The 16,670-nt window shown below is 46.7% G+C and overlaps 1 protein-coding gene across 1 annotated transcript; it reads left to right on the forward strand.

Moving 5' to 3' along the window:
- The first annotated feature begins 197 nt into the window (after positions 1-197).
- Positions 198-15,674, forward strand: LOC148144945 (uncharacterized). The gene is made up of 2 exons (XM_087975448.1): positions 198-380; positions 14,637-15,674. Exons 1-2 carry the CDS (start codon positions 198-200, stop codon positions 15,672-15,674), a joined length of 1,221 nt encoding a protein of 406 aa, XP_087831574.1.
- The last annotated feature ends 996 nt before the right edge of the window (positions 15,675-16,670 follow it).

The raw sequence follows: 16,670 nt of genomic DNA on the forward strand, positions 1-16,670 counted from the left end.
TGCTTGAGAGATTTTGGACACTTTTTGAATACAGAGACACCCAAGTGAGGGAGATTCAGTGCACTGACTGTGAAAAGTGCTTGAAACCAGTTACTCAGTTTGGGGAATCAAAGTTTCATCCCTCACGGTGGAGAGAGACTGTGTACCCATTCTGTTGGTAATTTCAAACCCAGAGGGACACATGGAAAGCTCTCCCCATGGGGAAACTGTGGAAATGTGGGGACTGTGGGAAAGGGTTCCCTTCCCCGTCAGTGCTGGAGACTCATAGAAGCATTCACACAGGGGAGAGGCCATTCTCCTGCTCTGTGTGTGGGAAGGGATTCAGTTGGCTGTGCAACCAGCTGATGCACTGGCATGTTCACACCGGGGAGAAGCCATTCACTTGCTCCAAGTACAGGAATACATTCGTCAATTCTCCTGGCCTGCTGAAACATCCTTGGGTCCGCACTGGGGAGAGGCCGTTCACCTACTGTCACTGCAGGAAGGGGTTCATGAGTTCATCCACCCTGCAGACATACCAGTGGGTCCACACTGGGAGAGGCTGTTCTCCTGCTGAGTGCAGGAAGGGATTTGGTTGGGTGGACAACTTCCGGAGGCACTAGTGAGTTCATGTGCCATCACTGGGATCGAAGAAGCAATGGCCGAGTGGTATTATCAACTGGATTACTACATCAACTCTGGGAACTCCCCCGGGTTTGAATCCCGCCATGGCAGATTGGAATTTGGTCAGAAATCTGGAGTTCAGAATCTAATGGTGAAACCATTTTCAGGGGGAAAACATCCTCATCTAATTCACTCATGATTTTTTTAGGGAAGGAAACTGCTGTTGTGGGAAAGGATTCACTCAGTCGTCCCAGATGCATCCTTTACCCGGTCTGGCCTACACATGACTCCAGACTCTCAGCAATATGGTCGACTTTAAGCCCCTGTCCCCACCCCTGCCCCCGGAAAATGAGTGGGGAGAAACTTACTTGGATACAGTATATGGGCTGAAATTGCTGAGTGAGGCATTACTTCCTCCGGGTTAAGACTGTATCAAGGATTCAGTTACAAAGGGACACCTCAGTGCTTACCAATAATAAAGCAACTGGGGTGGCAGGGGAGGTCAGGGGTGTGTGTGCGTGCTTTGAGCTTCAGCTGTTGAAGAAAAGGAAAGCTACTTTTTGTAATTTTTTTGCTGGGGAGATCATGAAGCTGTAACAAAGTTGGGTCGCAATAAAGGTTACCTAAATTCGGACTCAGACATTGAAAGATTTAAAATCCAACAAGTTTCTGTTTTAAAGCTGCTCACTCAGCTTCCAGCACTATGTTACCAAAGTCGTGTATCAGAAGAAGCAGTGAATCAGTAGCAAGTATCCTTAGAAACTGTTAAGATTTTCAACTCTGCAGGTACTGCATCGTTTCATCAGCATTGTAATGTTTCCTGGCAGCAGCAGGAAGTGTTGTGGCTGTGTTCATGAGAAACAACGTTAAAAATCACATAACACCAGGATATAGTCCAACAGGTTTATTTGGGAGCACTAGCTTTCGGCGCGCTGCTCCTTCATCAGGTAGCTGTGGAGCAGGATCATAAGACACAGAATTTATAGCAAAAGATCAGTGTCATGCAACTGAAATGATATATTGAACAAACCAAGATTGCTGTTAAGTCTTTCATCTTTTAGAATGGGTTGCAGGTTTCAGTTCATTAATATGCAAATCCTAGAACTTCTTTTAAGTCATATGCTCGAGATAACTTAAGGTAGATAGGATAGTGAAGAAGGCATTTGGTATGCTTTCCTTTATTGGTCAGAGCATTGAGTACAGGAATTGGGAGATCATGCTGCAGCTGTTCAAAACATTGGTTAGGCCACTGTTGGAATATTGCATGCAATTGTGGTCTCCTTCCTATCGGAAAGATTACAGATTACATTACAGTGTGGAAACAGGCCCTTCGGCCCAACAAATCCACACCGACCCGCTGAAGCACAACCCACCCATACCCCTACATTTACCCCTTACCTAACACTAGGGGCAATTTAGCATGACCAATTCACCTGACCTGCACATCTTTATGACTGTGGGAGGAAACCGGAGCACCCGGAGGAAACCCACGCAGACACGGGGAGAATGTGCAAACTCCACCCAGTCAGTCGCCGGAGGCAGGAATTGAACCCAGGTCTCTGGCGCTGTGAGGCAGCAGTGCTAACCACTGCGCCACCCATAAGATGTTGCGAAACTTGAAAGGGTTCAGAAAAGATTTACAAGGATGTTGCCAGGGCTGGAGGATTTGAGTTATAGGGAGAGGCTGAACAGGCTAGGGCTGTTTTCCCTGGAGCGTCGGAGGCTGAGGGATGACCTTATAGAGGTTCACAAAATTATGAGGGGCATGGATACGATAAATAGACAAAGTATTTTCCCTGGGATCGGGGAGTCTAGAACTAGACGGCATTCCTTTTGGTGAGAGGGGAAAGATATAAAAGAGACCTAAGGGGCAGGTTTTTCACGCAGAGGGTGGTACGTGTATGGAATGAGCTGCCAGAGGATGTCATGGAGGCTGGTACAATTGTAACATTTAAGAGGCATTTGGATGGGTATATGAATAGGAAGGGTTTGGAGGGATATGGGCTGGGTGCTGGCAGGTGGGATTAGATTGGGTTGGGATGTCTGGTCGGTGTAGACGGATTGGACCGAAGGGTCTGTTTCCATGCTGTACATCTCTTTGACTCTATGACTCTATTTTATAAAAAGAAGTGACAGCTCAGACAATGCATGGAAGGTGTGAGGTTCAAGTCTGTCAGTATCCCAATCTTGAGTCAGACTGGTTCTATTTCCAAAGTAGGAATTTATAAAATTATTACATGCATTGACTGCCTGCAGATTGTGAAGTTTTTGAGCAAAATACAATGTATTTGGAAATATAATTCCGCAAATTCACCCTATTGACTCACATGCATGTGTGTGTGTATGAGAGTGTGTGTGTCTGTGTATGTGTGAGAGATAGAGAGACTGTATAGTGTAGTGGAGTCACATGTAGTGTGACATCAACCCAAGGTCCATTTGAAGCCATCCTCATGGCTATTGATACCCAAGTTTGGAATCCAAGTTGAACTTAGCCTCTGCTCGGCCACCAGAAATGATGAAGCAGTTACACAACACACATTGGAGAGTGTAGGGTGGGACTTGTCTTCTGATTTGCAGAAGGTGGGAGGCTCTGGATGCTGTGATCCAGGGCAAACACATGCTGGTGGACATTCAGCTCAGAGAGATGGAGCTGAAAGCCAGGCTGCAGACCTTTGATGTAAAAGATAACCAGACATTTTATTCCAGGAGTTAGTCATTCCTCTCCGGACAGACCCTTCTGATTGAGTCAGTGGACAGGGTCAGGAGGTGTGAGCGTGGATCAGGCAGGTAAAGGGAATCTGAGAGAGGGCTGCAAGGGAGTGGAGGAGCGAACTGGCTGGGAGCTGGGAATACGAACAACATTGGGGAGGTGGTGGTAAGAGACAGAATAGTGACGGATTGTCTCCGGTCTCCGCAATTGTAAGCAGGAGGCCAGATGACATCGGTGTCTATCTGGTGCCAGGATTCGGGAACCATTGTGCTCAGGGCTGAAGATGTGGGAAAGGGAGGTTACAGCAGGTGTGGTCCACAAATGTCAGGAGAGAGCCTCTGCTGAGGGTACGTGAAAAGTTAGAAGCTAACTCTGGACGGCACAGTGGCTCAGTGGTTAGTACCACAGCCTCACAGTGCCAGGGGTCCATGTTTGATTCCATCCTTGGGCAACTGTCTGTGTGAACCTTGGCACATCCTCCTCCTTGTGTAGGTTACCTGCGAGTGCTCTGGTTTTCTCCCACAGTCCAAAGATCTGCAGTTTAAGGTGGATTGGCCATGCTGAAGCGTGCAGATTAGAGTGGGTTAGCCATGAGGAACTGCAGGGCTGTAGGGTCAGCAGATGGGTCTGGATGGGATGCTATTTGGAATGTCAGTGTGAATTCGATGGGCCGAATGGCCTGTCAGAATTATGATTCTACTGCTTTTGCCACGTATATATTGAGAAATGATTGACACAAGTCTGCTGTGGGAGGAGTGGGTTCCAGTTCGTGAGATATCAACACCAGTCCTGGGGAAGGTGGGATTTGGGCAGTCTCTCACCCCCACCCTCTGCCCCCCTGTCCAATCTCTCCCCACCCACTGTCCCCGTCCATTCTCTCTCAACCCCCACCCTCTGCCCTGCATTCTCTTCCTCCCCACTTCTGCCCACCAGTCTTTCTCTTTCCCTAACCATCGGTACCCACAATCTTCTCCATCCCATCACCCTCTGTTCCCCCCAGTGTTCTCATCCTCCCACCCTCTGTCCCCCTGTCAATTATCTCTCTCACCCCCTGACACTCTGCCCATCCGTCCATTCTCTCTCCTTCTCTTCCACCCACTCCCTCTCCTTGCAGATGCCTCAAACCCTCTTCGATCGCTGTATCAAACTCTTCTAGGAAGATAGAAAGAGAATGGATGTTGATGACTATACCTGGTAGACACGGCTTCACGAGAAATGACTGATCTTTAAAATTGAGAATAGCTAAAATGATATATTCAGAAATATCATGAAAGCATGTTCAACTTTATAGAAAAGCTGCAGACATCTTTCTGAAACTTGCATTCAAATATGTCCAGTTAGTCCACAGTTGAGGACAGGGTGTAATTTGTGGACGGCCTATTCCTAGTCTTGTGAAACTGATTCTGACTGTGCAGAAATAGAACCATAGAGTTGTACAAACCCGTCGGTCCATGCTGACCAGGTATCCTAAATTAATCTTGGCCCTTATACTCATCCAAATGTCTTTTAAATTTTGTAATTGTACCAGCCTCCACCACTTCTTCTGGCAGCTAATTCAATACATGCACCACCCTTTGCGTGAAAAATGTGCCCCTCAGGTCCTTTTTATATCTTTCCCCTCTCACCCAAAATGAATGCCCTCTAGTTCTGGACTCTCCCACCCCAGCGAAAAGACCTTGTTTATTTAACCTATCAATGCCCCTCATGATTTTATAAATCTCTATAAGGTTTTATAAACCCTCAGCATCCAACGCTGTATGAAAATCAGCCCAGTCTATTCAGCCTCTCCCTGCAGCTGAACCTCTCCAACCTTTGCAACATATTTGTAAATCGTTTTTGAACCCTTCTAAGTTTCACAACATCATTGCTACTCATGATTAATAGGCTGTGAACAATCTATCTTGTTCAGGGCATAAGAGGGGGCATTTGTTGAGGGGAATTAACTTTCAAACTGTTTTTTTCTGACCCTGAGGTCCCTTTAAATCTTTTCCCTCTCAATCCTCAGGGAAGGGGAGTCCCTCTAGTTTGGGACTCCCCTACCCTGAGGAAAAGACATTCAAAAGTTGAGGAGTCACACAAAATGCAAACGCAATAAAATGTCGAGCTACAGATTTAAAAAAAATGTGGCTTCAGCTTTTTTTTAAACTCCTGTTGACATTTGACATTTGGGTACAAAATCTTGTCAGCAACACCAGCATCGCCACAGACCACACTGCGCATACTCCTCGGTGTCAGTAAGTACTGCGCATGTTCAGCGGCGTTAACAAGAACTGCGCATGCCCCACGCTGTCCGCAATTACGGACGCGACTTTCTTTGATGGACCAATGGGGAGCTCGGGATGACCGGAAGGAGCCTGGTTCCTTTGTCAATCAGAGCCTTGCTTTTGTCTGAATACGGAAGTTTGACCATGAGCTTCTGAAGCTGCTATTGCTGTTGTTCCTCTCTGAATGAAGATTGAGCTTCACCCCAGACTGCAACTTCCTTCCTCTGTCCAACATCTGTGAGTACGGCACTTTCTTTTCTCACCCCCTTTTCCATTTGTTTTCATTCTGGGGTTCAATTTTTGTTTTGCAGCAATTGAAAGGAAAAGGAGTGAAGCCCGGCGAGGGGAGAGAGTCTGGAAAAGTTGGTCCAAGATTGTGTCTTAGTTAGCAAACATACGGCAAATGTAGTAGCACAATGTGAAGTTATCGCATTTGCTGTTTTAAAAAAAAGCAGAAAGGAGACGCATTCCTTAAATACTGATATATTGGGATGTGAAGAAAGTGAGGACTGCATATGCTGGAGATCAGAGTCGAAAAGTGTAGGGCTGGTAAAGCATAGCAGGTTCAGGCAGCATCTGAGAAGCAGGAGATTCGACATTTCAGGCACGAGCCCTTCATCAGGAATGATGTGTTGATGTACAAACAGGCCTCAGCGTCCTTCTATATCAGCAAGCAATGAGCAAGGCAAATGATACATTAGCAAGAGGAATTGAGTTCCTAGGTGGTGATGTCTTCCTGCAGTTGGGGGTGGGGTTCATTGAATATATTCAAGGCTGAGTTCATTTGAATGTTCGACAACACGGAAGTGGATGGTTATGGGGGGAGGCAAGAAAATGGGTTTAAGACCAGTATAGAACAGTTAGAGAGTCAGACAGTGCAGAAACAGACTGTTCTGTCCAACTAGTCCATGCTGACTATGTTCTCAAACTAAACTAGTTGCACCTACCAGTGTTTGGCCCATATCCCTCTGAACCATTCCTATTCATGTGCTGATCCAAATGCTTTTTAACCCTTTTAACTGGACTACATCCACCACTTGAACTGAATTGAATTTATTTATTGTCACATGTACTGAGGCACAGTGAAAAGCGTTGTCTTGCGATCACATAGTTAAGTCGCATAGTAAATAATAGGTAAACAGCGGCAAAAACAAAAATAAAGGTTCAGGCAAATCCTGAGAGTTTGAGAGTCCATTCAGTATTCTAACAATAGTAGGGTAGAAACTGTTACAAAACTGGCTGGTGTGTTTGTTCAGGCTTCTGTACCTTCTCCTTGATGGTAGAGGTTGTAGACAAACATTGCCAGAGTGGGATGGATCTTTAAGAATGCTGGCAGCTTCCCTTGACAGCAGGCCTGGTAGATGGATTTTATAGATGGGAGGTAGGCCTTTGTGATTGTCCGGGCTGAGTTCACCACTCTCTGTAACCGTCTCCAATCTTGAATGGTACAGTTGCCATACCAGGTAGTGATACATCCAAGACAGCTTGTTGTGGATGACCACTCCCAGGAGCTTGACACCCTCCTCTCATTCCACCTCTGTGCTGTTAATGTGTATGGGGGCATGAGTAACATCCCGCCAAAAGTCAATAACGAGTTTCTGGGTTTTGCTAGCATTGAGATCTGGTTTGTTTTCAGTGCATCATTTTTCCAGGTCTTCCATCTCCCGTCTGCAGTCTGTTTTGTTGCCATCTGAGATTTGACTGACTATAGTGGTGCCAGTGAACTTGTAAATGGCATTAGTCTTGTATTTGGTGACGCAGTCATGGGTATACAGTGAGTACAGTTGGGGGCTGAGTATGCACCCCTGGAGGGCTCCAGTGTTGAGTGTTAGTGAGGATCAAATGTTGTCCCCAGTCTTCACTGATTGTGGCCTGTGGGTCAGGAAACTGAGGATCCAATTACAGAGAGTGGGGCTTAGTCCGAGATCACTAAGTTTAGTAATCAGTCTCGAGGGGATAACAGTGTTGAAGGCTGAACTGCAGTCAAGTAGGATTCTTACGTACCTGTTCTTGGTGTCAAGATGTTCTAGGGAGGAGGGAAGGGCAAATGATATGGCATCTGACGTGGATCCCAATTTGCCAATAGGCAAATTGGAGTGGGGCAAGAGTAGTGGGAAGGCTGGAGTTGATTAATGCCATGACCAGCTTTTCAAAGCAATTCATGACCACCAAAGTTAGGGCAACTGGGTGGTAGTCATCGACACGTGCTGCATGAGTCTTCTGAGGCACAGGGATGATGTTGGCCCTCGTGAAACAGGCAGGGAGAATGGCCTGCTGCAGGAAGAGGTTGAAGATGTGCGAGAAGACCTCTGTCAGTTGACCTGCCCATGCTCTGAGTGCACGGCCTGGTCCTACGTCTGATCCCATCGCTTTCCTTGGATTCACATGAAGGAAAACTGATCTGACCTCTGGGCTTTCTCTGGACATTCATTCCACACACAAACTACTCTCTTAAAAAAGGGTGCTTCTGATGTCTTTTTAAAATCTTTCTCCTCTCGCCTTAAAAATGTGCTCCCTAATCTTGATGCTCACATCTGAGCGAAAGGACATCGCTATCCTTCGTGATTTTCTAATCCTCTGTGAGGTCACCTCTGTGCCCCAGTGAAAAAAAATCCCAGTGTATCCACCTAGATGTAGGTAGATTAATATCCAGTCATGATCTGTTGAATGCTGGTGCAGGCTTGAAAGACCAAATGGCCTACTCCTGCTCCCAAGTTTCTCTCACTGTGTCCAGAACAGCAAGAGACCATAAGACACAGGAGCGGGAATTTGGCCAATCAGCCCACTGGATCTGCTCCACCATTCAATCATGGCTGAGAAGTTTCTCAACCCCATTCTCCAGCTTTCTCCCCTTGAGACTCAAGAACCTATCATCTGTTTCAGTCTTAAATATACTCAGTGACTTGGCTACCGCAGCTTTCTGTGGCAGTAAATTTCATAGATTCGCCACTGTCTGGCTGAAGAAGTTTCTCCTTATCTCTGTTCGAAAAGATCTTCCGTTTACTCGAAAGCTGTGCCCTCGAGTCCCCATCTCTCCTACCACTGGAAACATCTCCCCCAACATGCACTCTGTCCAAGCCATTCAGCATTCTTATGTTTCAATTAAATCCCCCCTGAGTGTAGGCCTGTTAATCAGCATGAACCAGACTTTTCAGGATGAGGCAGAGCAGGGAATACGTTCAGTAAAATGAGAATGAAAGGAGAGTGTGTGGGATGGAGATTTTCAGCTTTTAGGGAATAAGGGAGGAAAGAGAGTTTGCTATAAATTATAATCGATCGGATGGAATAATGGACCGAGGATTGGCAGATGGAGTTTAATTTAGACGAACGTGAGGTGTTGCATTTTCGGAAAGCAATCCAGGACTTAACCAGTTAATGGGGAATGTTGCTAGTGAGGGTGAGAATAAGTGGACAGGGCAGATGAATCAGTGGCTGAGGAACTGGTGCATGGGAGAAAGGATCCAAAAATGTGAATATTGGAATCTCTTCTGGGGTAGAAAAGACCTGGACAAGAAGGATGGATCGCACCCGAATTGGAAGGGGACTAATATATTGCTGGGAGATTTGCGAGAGCTGCTCAGGAGGATTTAAACTAGTAAGGTAGGGGTGGGTGGGGGGCAGGGATTGCTGGGACCCAGAGAAATAGTGAGGAAAGAGATCAGTCTGTGACTGGTCCAGTTGGGAAAGGGACTGAGTTAAACAATCAGAGCAGGAAGTAACAAAGCAGAGAACAAGGTAGGACTGGTAAATTAAACTGCATTTATTTCAATTGCAAGAGGCCGAACAGGGAAGGCAGATGATGGTTAGGAACTTGGGACTGAGATATCATGGCAGTTACAGAAACATGGCTCAAGGATGGACAGCACTGGCAGCTTAATGTTCAAGAACACACATGGTATTGGAAGGATAGAAAGAGGGGCAGGAGAGGAGGGAGAGTGGCTTTTTTGATAAGGGATATATTACTGTGCTTAGGGAGGATATTCCTGGGAATACATGCAGGAAGCTTATTTGGGTGGAACTGAGAAATAAGAAAAGGGATGATCACCTTATTGGGATTTTATTACAGACTCCCTCATAGTCAGAGGGAAATTGAGAAAAAACTTAAGGAGATTTCAGTTATCTTTAATAATAATAGGGTGGTTATGGTCAGGGATTTGAACTTTCCAAACATAGACTGGGACTGCCATAGTGTTTAAAGGCAGTACAAAGGCAGTTGGAGTATACTTAAGAGTAAACTCAGGAGGGCAAAAAGGGAACATGAGATAGCTTTGACAAGTAGAGTTAAGGAGGAATTTAAATGTGTACAAGAAAATTTTCTGATTCAGTAAGTGGATGTTCTGACTAGTGAAGGTGCAAACCGTGACCTACTCTTGGGAAATAAGGCAGGGCAGGTGACTGAGCTGTCAGTGGAGGAGCACTTTGGGGCCAGTGACCATAATTCTATGAACTATAAAAGAGTGAAGATAAAGTATAGACCAGATCTAAATTGTAGGATGGCTAACTTGGTATTAGGCAAGATGTTTCAAAAGCTAACTGGGAGCAGATGTTCGCAGGGAAAGGGATGGCTAGAAAATGGGAAGCCTTCAAAAATAAGAAACTGAGAGTCCAGAGACAGTATATTCCTGTTAGGGTGAAAGGGGAAAATCTAGGTAAAAACAAGGACTGCAGATGCTGGAAACCAGATTCTAGATTAGATGAAGGGCTTTTGCCCAAAACATCGATTTTCCTGCTCCTCGGATGCTGCCTGAACTGCTGTGTTTTTCCAGCACCACTGTCATCTAGAACCCAGGGTGAAAGGGGAGGTTGGTAGGTGTACTGAATGCTGAATGACTAGAGGAATTGAGCTTTTGGTTCAGAAAAAGAAGGAAGCATATGACAAGTATAGACAGGAGAGATCGAGTGAATCCTGACAGTACAAAGGCAGTTGGAGTATACTTAAGAATAAACTCAGGAGGGCAAAAAGGGAACATGAGATAGCTTCGACAAGTAGAGTTAAGGAGAATCCAAAGGATTTTTATAAATATATTAAGGAGAAAAGGGTAACTAGGGAGAGAACAGGGCCCCTCAAAGATCAGCAAGACGGCCTATGTGTGGAGCTGCAGGAGTTGGGGGAGATAATAAACAAGTATTTTACATCAGTGTTAACTGTAGGGAAGGACATGGAAGAAATAGAATGTGTGGAAACAGATGATGATATCTTGAAAAATGTAAAAATGTCCATACTACAAAGGAGGTGGTGCTGGATGTCTTGAAATGCATGCAAGTGGAGAAATCCCCAGAACCTGAACAGTTGTACCCTAGAACTCTGTGGGAAGCGAGAGAAGTGATTGCTGGGTCCCTTGCTGAGGTATTTGTACCATCGATAGTCACAAGTGAGGTGATGAAAGACTGGAGGTTGTCTAACGTGGTACCAATATTTAAGAAAGATTGCAAGGAAAAGCCAGGGAACTATCAACCAGTGAGCCTGACATTGCCGGAGGGCAAGTGGTTGGAGGTAATCCTGAGGGACAGGATTTACATGTCTTTGGAAAGGCAAGGATTGATTAGGGATAGTCAGCATGGCTTTGTGCGTGAGAAATCATGCCTCACGAACTTGATCGAATTTTTTGAAGAAGCAACAAGGGATTGACGAGAGCAGAGCAGTCGACATAATCTCCATGGACTTCAGAAAGGCATTCAACAAGGTTCCTCATAAGAGACTGGTTAGCAAGGTTAGATCTAGAGAAATACAGGGAGAATTAGCCATTTGGATACAGATCTGGCTTGAAGGTAGTAGACGGAGAGTGGTGGTGAAGGGTTGATTTTCAGCCTGGAGGCCTGTGACCAGTGTTGTGCCACATGGATTGGTGCTGGTCCCACTACTTTTCATCATTCATATGAATGATTTGGATGTGAGCATAAGAGGTATAGTTAGTAAGTTTGCAGATGACACCAAAATTGGAGATGTAGTGGACAGCAAATAAGGTTACCTCAGATGACAATGGGATCTTGATCCGATGGGCCAATGGGCTAAGGAATGGCAGATGGAGTTTAATTTAGATAAATGTGAGGTACTACATTTGGAAAAGCAAATCAGGAAAGGTCCGAGGGAGTGTTGCTGATCAAAGAAACCTTGGAGTGCAGATTCATAGCTTCTTGACAGTAGAGTCGCAGGTAGATAGAACAGTGAGGAAGGCATTTGGTATGCCTTCCTTTATCGGTCAGAACATTGGGTAGGAAAGTTGAGAGGTCACGTTGCAGCTGTATAGGACACTGGTTAGGCCTTTTCGGAATATTGTGTGCAATTCTGGTCTCCTTCCTAACAGGAGGATGCTGTGAAACTTGAAAGGGTTCAGAAAAGATTTACAAGAATGTTGCCAGGTTTGGAGGATTTTAGCTATCTGGAGAGGCAGAATAGACTCGGGCTGTTTTCCTGGAGCGTCAGAAGCTTTTGTGGGTGGGGGTGGGGGTGACCTTCGACACGTTTATTCTATCCATAATCCTCATGATTTTATAAACAGACAAGGTCTTTTCCCTGGGTTGTGGAGTCCAGAACTAGAGGGCATAGGTTTAGAGTGAGAGGGGAAAGATTTTAAAAGGGACCTCAGGGACAAGTGTTTCATGCAGAGGGTGGTGCATGTATGGAACGAGTGTCAGAGGAAGTGATGGAGGATGGTACAATTACGGCATTTAAAAGGCATCTGGATGGGTATATGAATAGGAAAGGTTTAGAGCGATAGTGGCCAAGTCCTGGCAAATGGGACGAGATTCGGTTGGGATAACTGGTCGGCATGAATGAGTTGGACTAAAAGGTCTGTTTCTGTGCTGTACACCTCTACGGCTTTAATTCAGGACTCTGAAATTGTTCATGAAAACCACTTCAGTAATCTGCCCAGTTTTAAGACGACAATATACAGGAGCAGAATGAGGCCATTTGGCCCATTGAGTCTGCTCCACCAGTCGATCAACCCCATTCTGTTGCCTTCTCCTCGTAACCCTTGATCCCCTTACTTATCAAAGACCTATCTATCCCTGTCTTAAATGCCCTCAATGACTTGGCCTCCACAGCGCTCTGCAGCAATGAGATCCACAGATTCACCATCCTCTGGCTGCAGAATTTCCTCCTCAGCTCAGTTCTGAAGGCATTCCTTCACCCTGAGCCTGTATCCTCTGGTCCTCGTTTCTCCTACTGGTGGAAACATCTTCCCCACATCCACTGTATCCAGTCAGAGTCACGCAGCACGGAAACAGATCCTTCGGTCCAACCAGTCCATGTTGACTATAATCCCAAACTAAACTAGTCCCACCTACATGTGCTTGGCCCAATATCCCTCTGAACATTTCTTATTCATGTACTTATCCAAATGTCATTTAAATGTTGGGACTATAAGCGCATCCATCACTTTCTCTGGAAATTCATTCCACACGTGAAGCACTCTGTGTAAAAATGTTGCCCCTTATTTTGTTTTTAAATCTTTCTGTTCTCACCTTAAAAATATGTCCGCTCGTCTTGAAATCCCTCATTCCAGGGAAATGACTCCTGGCATTCATCTTCTCTGTATCCAGCAAGATTTTATAAATCTCAAAGAAGACCTGAAATGTTAGCTTGCTCTCTATGTGGACACTGCCTGACCAGCTGTGATCTACAGCATTTGTTGTTTTCAGGAATGATTCCAGCATCTGTCGCAATGCGCTCCTAAATGTTAGCTACCTCTTTCCAGATCCTTCGAGACTCAACCTTACTCAACAATCCACTGTGCAGTACAGTCAATAAAGTTCCACATTGCATCTCTTTCAGCACGTGGCTCAGTGGTTACACTGCTGCCTCACAGCACCAGGGACAAGGATTTGACTCCAGCTTCAGGTGACTGTCTGTCTGTGTGGAGTTTGAATATTGTCTCCTCTACCCCCCCCCCCCCCCCCCCTGTAGCTGTGTGGGTTTCATCGAGATGCTCCGGTTTCCTCCCACAGTCCAAAGATGTACAGGTTAGGATGAATTGGCTATGCTAAATTGCCCCATAGAGTTCAGGGATGTGTGGATTAGGTATATTAGTCAGAGGTAAATGGAGAGTTGTTGGGCCAAATGGCCTCATTCCGCACTGTAGGGATTCGATGTGGCAACCCACCAGCTGTTTGCATTTCCTGTAGGGGAAGTGGGGACGGGCCGAAAGTTCAGTGTGTGTGAAGTGAAAATTAAACGTAGTGCTTTGCTTGAGCTCAAGCTGAGTGACTTGGTGGCAGGACTGGAAAAGGAAGGTACGGTGTCTGTGGTTAGTGATGCTGCCTCACGGCACCAGAGAGCCAGATACAATTCCAGCCTCGGGGCCGTTGTCTGTGTGGATATTGCACATTCTCCGTCTGGTGTTTGCTGCGGATTTCTTCCAGTGCACCTGTTTCTTCCCACTATCCAAAGATGTGCAGGTTTGGGTGAATTAGCCATGTTAAATTGTCCATAATGTCCAGGATGTGTAGGTTAGATGCATTAATCAGGTGTAAATGTAGAGCAATCAGAGTAGGGTAATGGTGCTTTCAATTTCATGGAATTACAAAAGAAAAGAATGTTCCGCATAAAGGAGAATTGCTTGTTCTGAATTTCTACCCTGACTGACAGTGATAACTTTCATAATCTGTTTTTTCCAGTGCATTTGAAGACTGAAGTTTCAAATTCAGTAGTTGAAGGGCTTATGCCCGAAACAGCAACTCTCCTGCTCCCTGGATGCTGCCTGACCTACTGTGTATTTCCAGCACCACACATTTTGACTGACTCTCCAGCATCTGCAGTCGTCATTTTCATGTCAATGACAGACAGTCGATCAATCCATTGGGACTGTAACGATTTTTGACTATGATTCTGTGAGAAGGAGCAAAATTCTTTGGTTTCTGTTTCAGTACGCTTTCAGCATCAGTGGAGCTGGATGAGAGACGCTACTGTGGCAGCGCATTGAATGTGCAGCCTGTCACAATTATACAGCCTGGAAAGAGGAATTCACGGCAGGGAGGGTTTGTACATGCGTTTGTGTGCAGCTGAAGCTTTGGCCATGGAGAAACCAGAGGAATCTCGCCCCATGGAGAAACCGTGGAAGTGTGGTGACTGCGGGAAAGGCTTCAGTGTCCCATCTGCCCTGGAAATTCATCAGCGCAGTCACACCAGGGAGAGGCCGTTCTCCTGCCCAGAGTGTGGGAAGGGATTTATCCGCTCTTGCCACCTGCTGGACCACCGCCGAGTCCACACTGGGGAGAGACCATTCACCTGCCCCGAGTGCGGGAACAGCTTCACCCACTCCTCCCACTTGCTGGCGCACCAGCTTGTCCACACCGGGGAGGGGCCATTCCCCTGCTCTGATTGTGGGAAGGCCTTCAGCAAATCCTCTGACCTGCTGAAGCACCAGCGGGTCCACACAGGGGAGAGGCCATTCAGTTGCCCCGAGTGCGGGAAGGCCTTTAGCGATTCCTCTGCCCTGCTGAGGCACCAGTGGGTCCACACAGGCAAGAAGCCGTTCCCCTGCCCTGAATGTGGGAAGGGCTTCAGCAGTTCCTCCTCCCTGCTGACACACCAGCGGGTCCACTCTGGGGAGAGGCCATTTGCCTGCCCTGAGTGTGGGAAGAATTTTCCCCAGCCCTCCCAACTGCTGACCCACCGGCGGGTCCATACCGGGGAGAAGCCATTCTCCTGCTCAGTGTGCGGGAAGGGCTTTGCGGTCTCCTCTAACTTCGTGGCCCACCAGCAGTTCCACACGGGGGAAAGGCCCTTCAGCTGTCGCGAGTGCGGGAAGGCTTTCAGCAATTCCTCCCACCTGCTGAGGCATCAGCGGGTCCACACAGGGGAGAAGCCGTTCTCCTGCCCAGAGTGCGAGAAACGCTTTAACCGCTCCTCCCACCTTCTGACCCACCAGCGGGTCCACATGGGAGAGTGGCCGTTCTACTGTCCTGAGTGCAGGAAGGGCTTCAGCAATTCTTCTGCTCTGCTGACCCACCAGCGGGTCCATAGAGGAGAGAGGCCATTCAGCTGCCCTGAGTGTGGCAAGAGGTTCACATTTTCCAGGAACTTGCGAAGACACCAGCAGGGGCACCAGTGCTCCCAGCAATCGGATACTGCAAGTGACGCTACTGTGGATTAAACCTTGTGCCCCACTCTGACAATGGGTGCAGTGGGAAAGTTGGTGGGCTTTTAAAAAAATGTCTGGACTGCACACTGCCTCACACCCCCAAGTGCAACTCTAAAGTGGCTCGGGGCGACATGGTGGCTCAGTGGTTAGCACAGCTGCCTCATAGAGCCATGGATTCGGGTTTGAATCTAGTGTTTGATTCTCCCGTGTCTGCATGGGTTTCCTCCGGGTGTTCCGCTTTTGCTCCCACAATACAAAGATGTACAAGTTAGGGTGAGTTAGCCTAGCTAAATTGTCCATAGTGTTCAGGGATGTGTAAGTGTGGTGCAGTAGTCAGGGGTAAATGTAGACTGGTCAAAAGTGTGGTGCTGGAAAAGCATAGCAGGTCAGGCAGCATCTGAGGCGCAGGAGGATCGACGTTTTGGACATAAGTCCTTCATCAGGATTCTCCTGGTCTTCGGATGCTGCCTGATCTGCTGTGCTTTTCCAGCACCACATTCTTGACTCTGATCTCCAGCATCTGCAGTCCTCACTTTCTCCAAGTAAATGTAAAGTAACAGGGTTAAGAGAATAGGTCTGGGTGGGTAACTATACGGAGGGTTGATGTTGCCTTTTTGGTCCCAAAGGTCTGTTTACATTCTGTAGGGATTCTGTGATTCCATAAACTTTGCTTCCAGTGGGCGACATTACTCGGAGTCTGGGACTGCACGTTGCTAAGAATCCGCAGAAACCTTAGACCACAAGAGCACTGGAGCAGACATGAGGCCATTCAGCCCATTGAGTCTGCTCCACCATTTGTTAGAAACAAAAAATAATTGCGGTTGCTGGAATCCAAAGTTGGCAAGCAGGAGGCTGGGAGAACGCAGCAAGCCAGGTAGCATTAGGAGGTGAAGTTAGCATTTCGGGTATTAACCCTCGTTCAGGACTGAAGAAGGGTTCTTCCGAAAACATTGACTTCTGTATCAGAAACAATTTACCAGGATGTTGCCGGGGGTTGGAGGGTTTGAG

The sequence above is a fragment of the Chiloscyllium plagiosum genome, unplaced genomic scaffold, assembly GCF_037043375.1.
Source record: "Chiloscyllium plagiosum isolate Xiang-an unplaced genomic scaffold, Cpla_swu_hap1 HiC_scaffold_27, whole genome shotgun sequence".
Taxonomy (NCBI): domain Eukaryota; kingdom Metazoa; phylum Chordata; class Chondrichthyes; order Orectolobiformes; family Hemiscylliidae; genus Chiloscyllium; species Chiloscyllium plagiosum.

Excerpts from the sequence above, each read along its gene's own strand:
- LOC148144945 (XM_087975448.1), top strand. The coding sequence starts at position 198 with ATGGGGAAACTGTGGAAATGTGGGGACTGTGGGAAAGGGTTCCCTTCC. Across the intron at positions 381-14,636 it reads ACACCGGGGAGAAGCCATTC|AAGTGTGGTGACTGCGGGAA; the intron begins ACTTGCTCCAAG and ends GAGAAACCGTGG.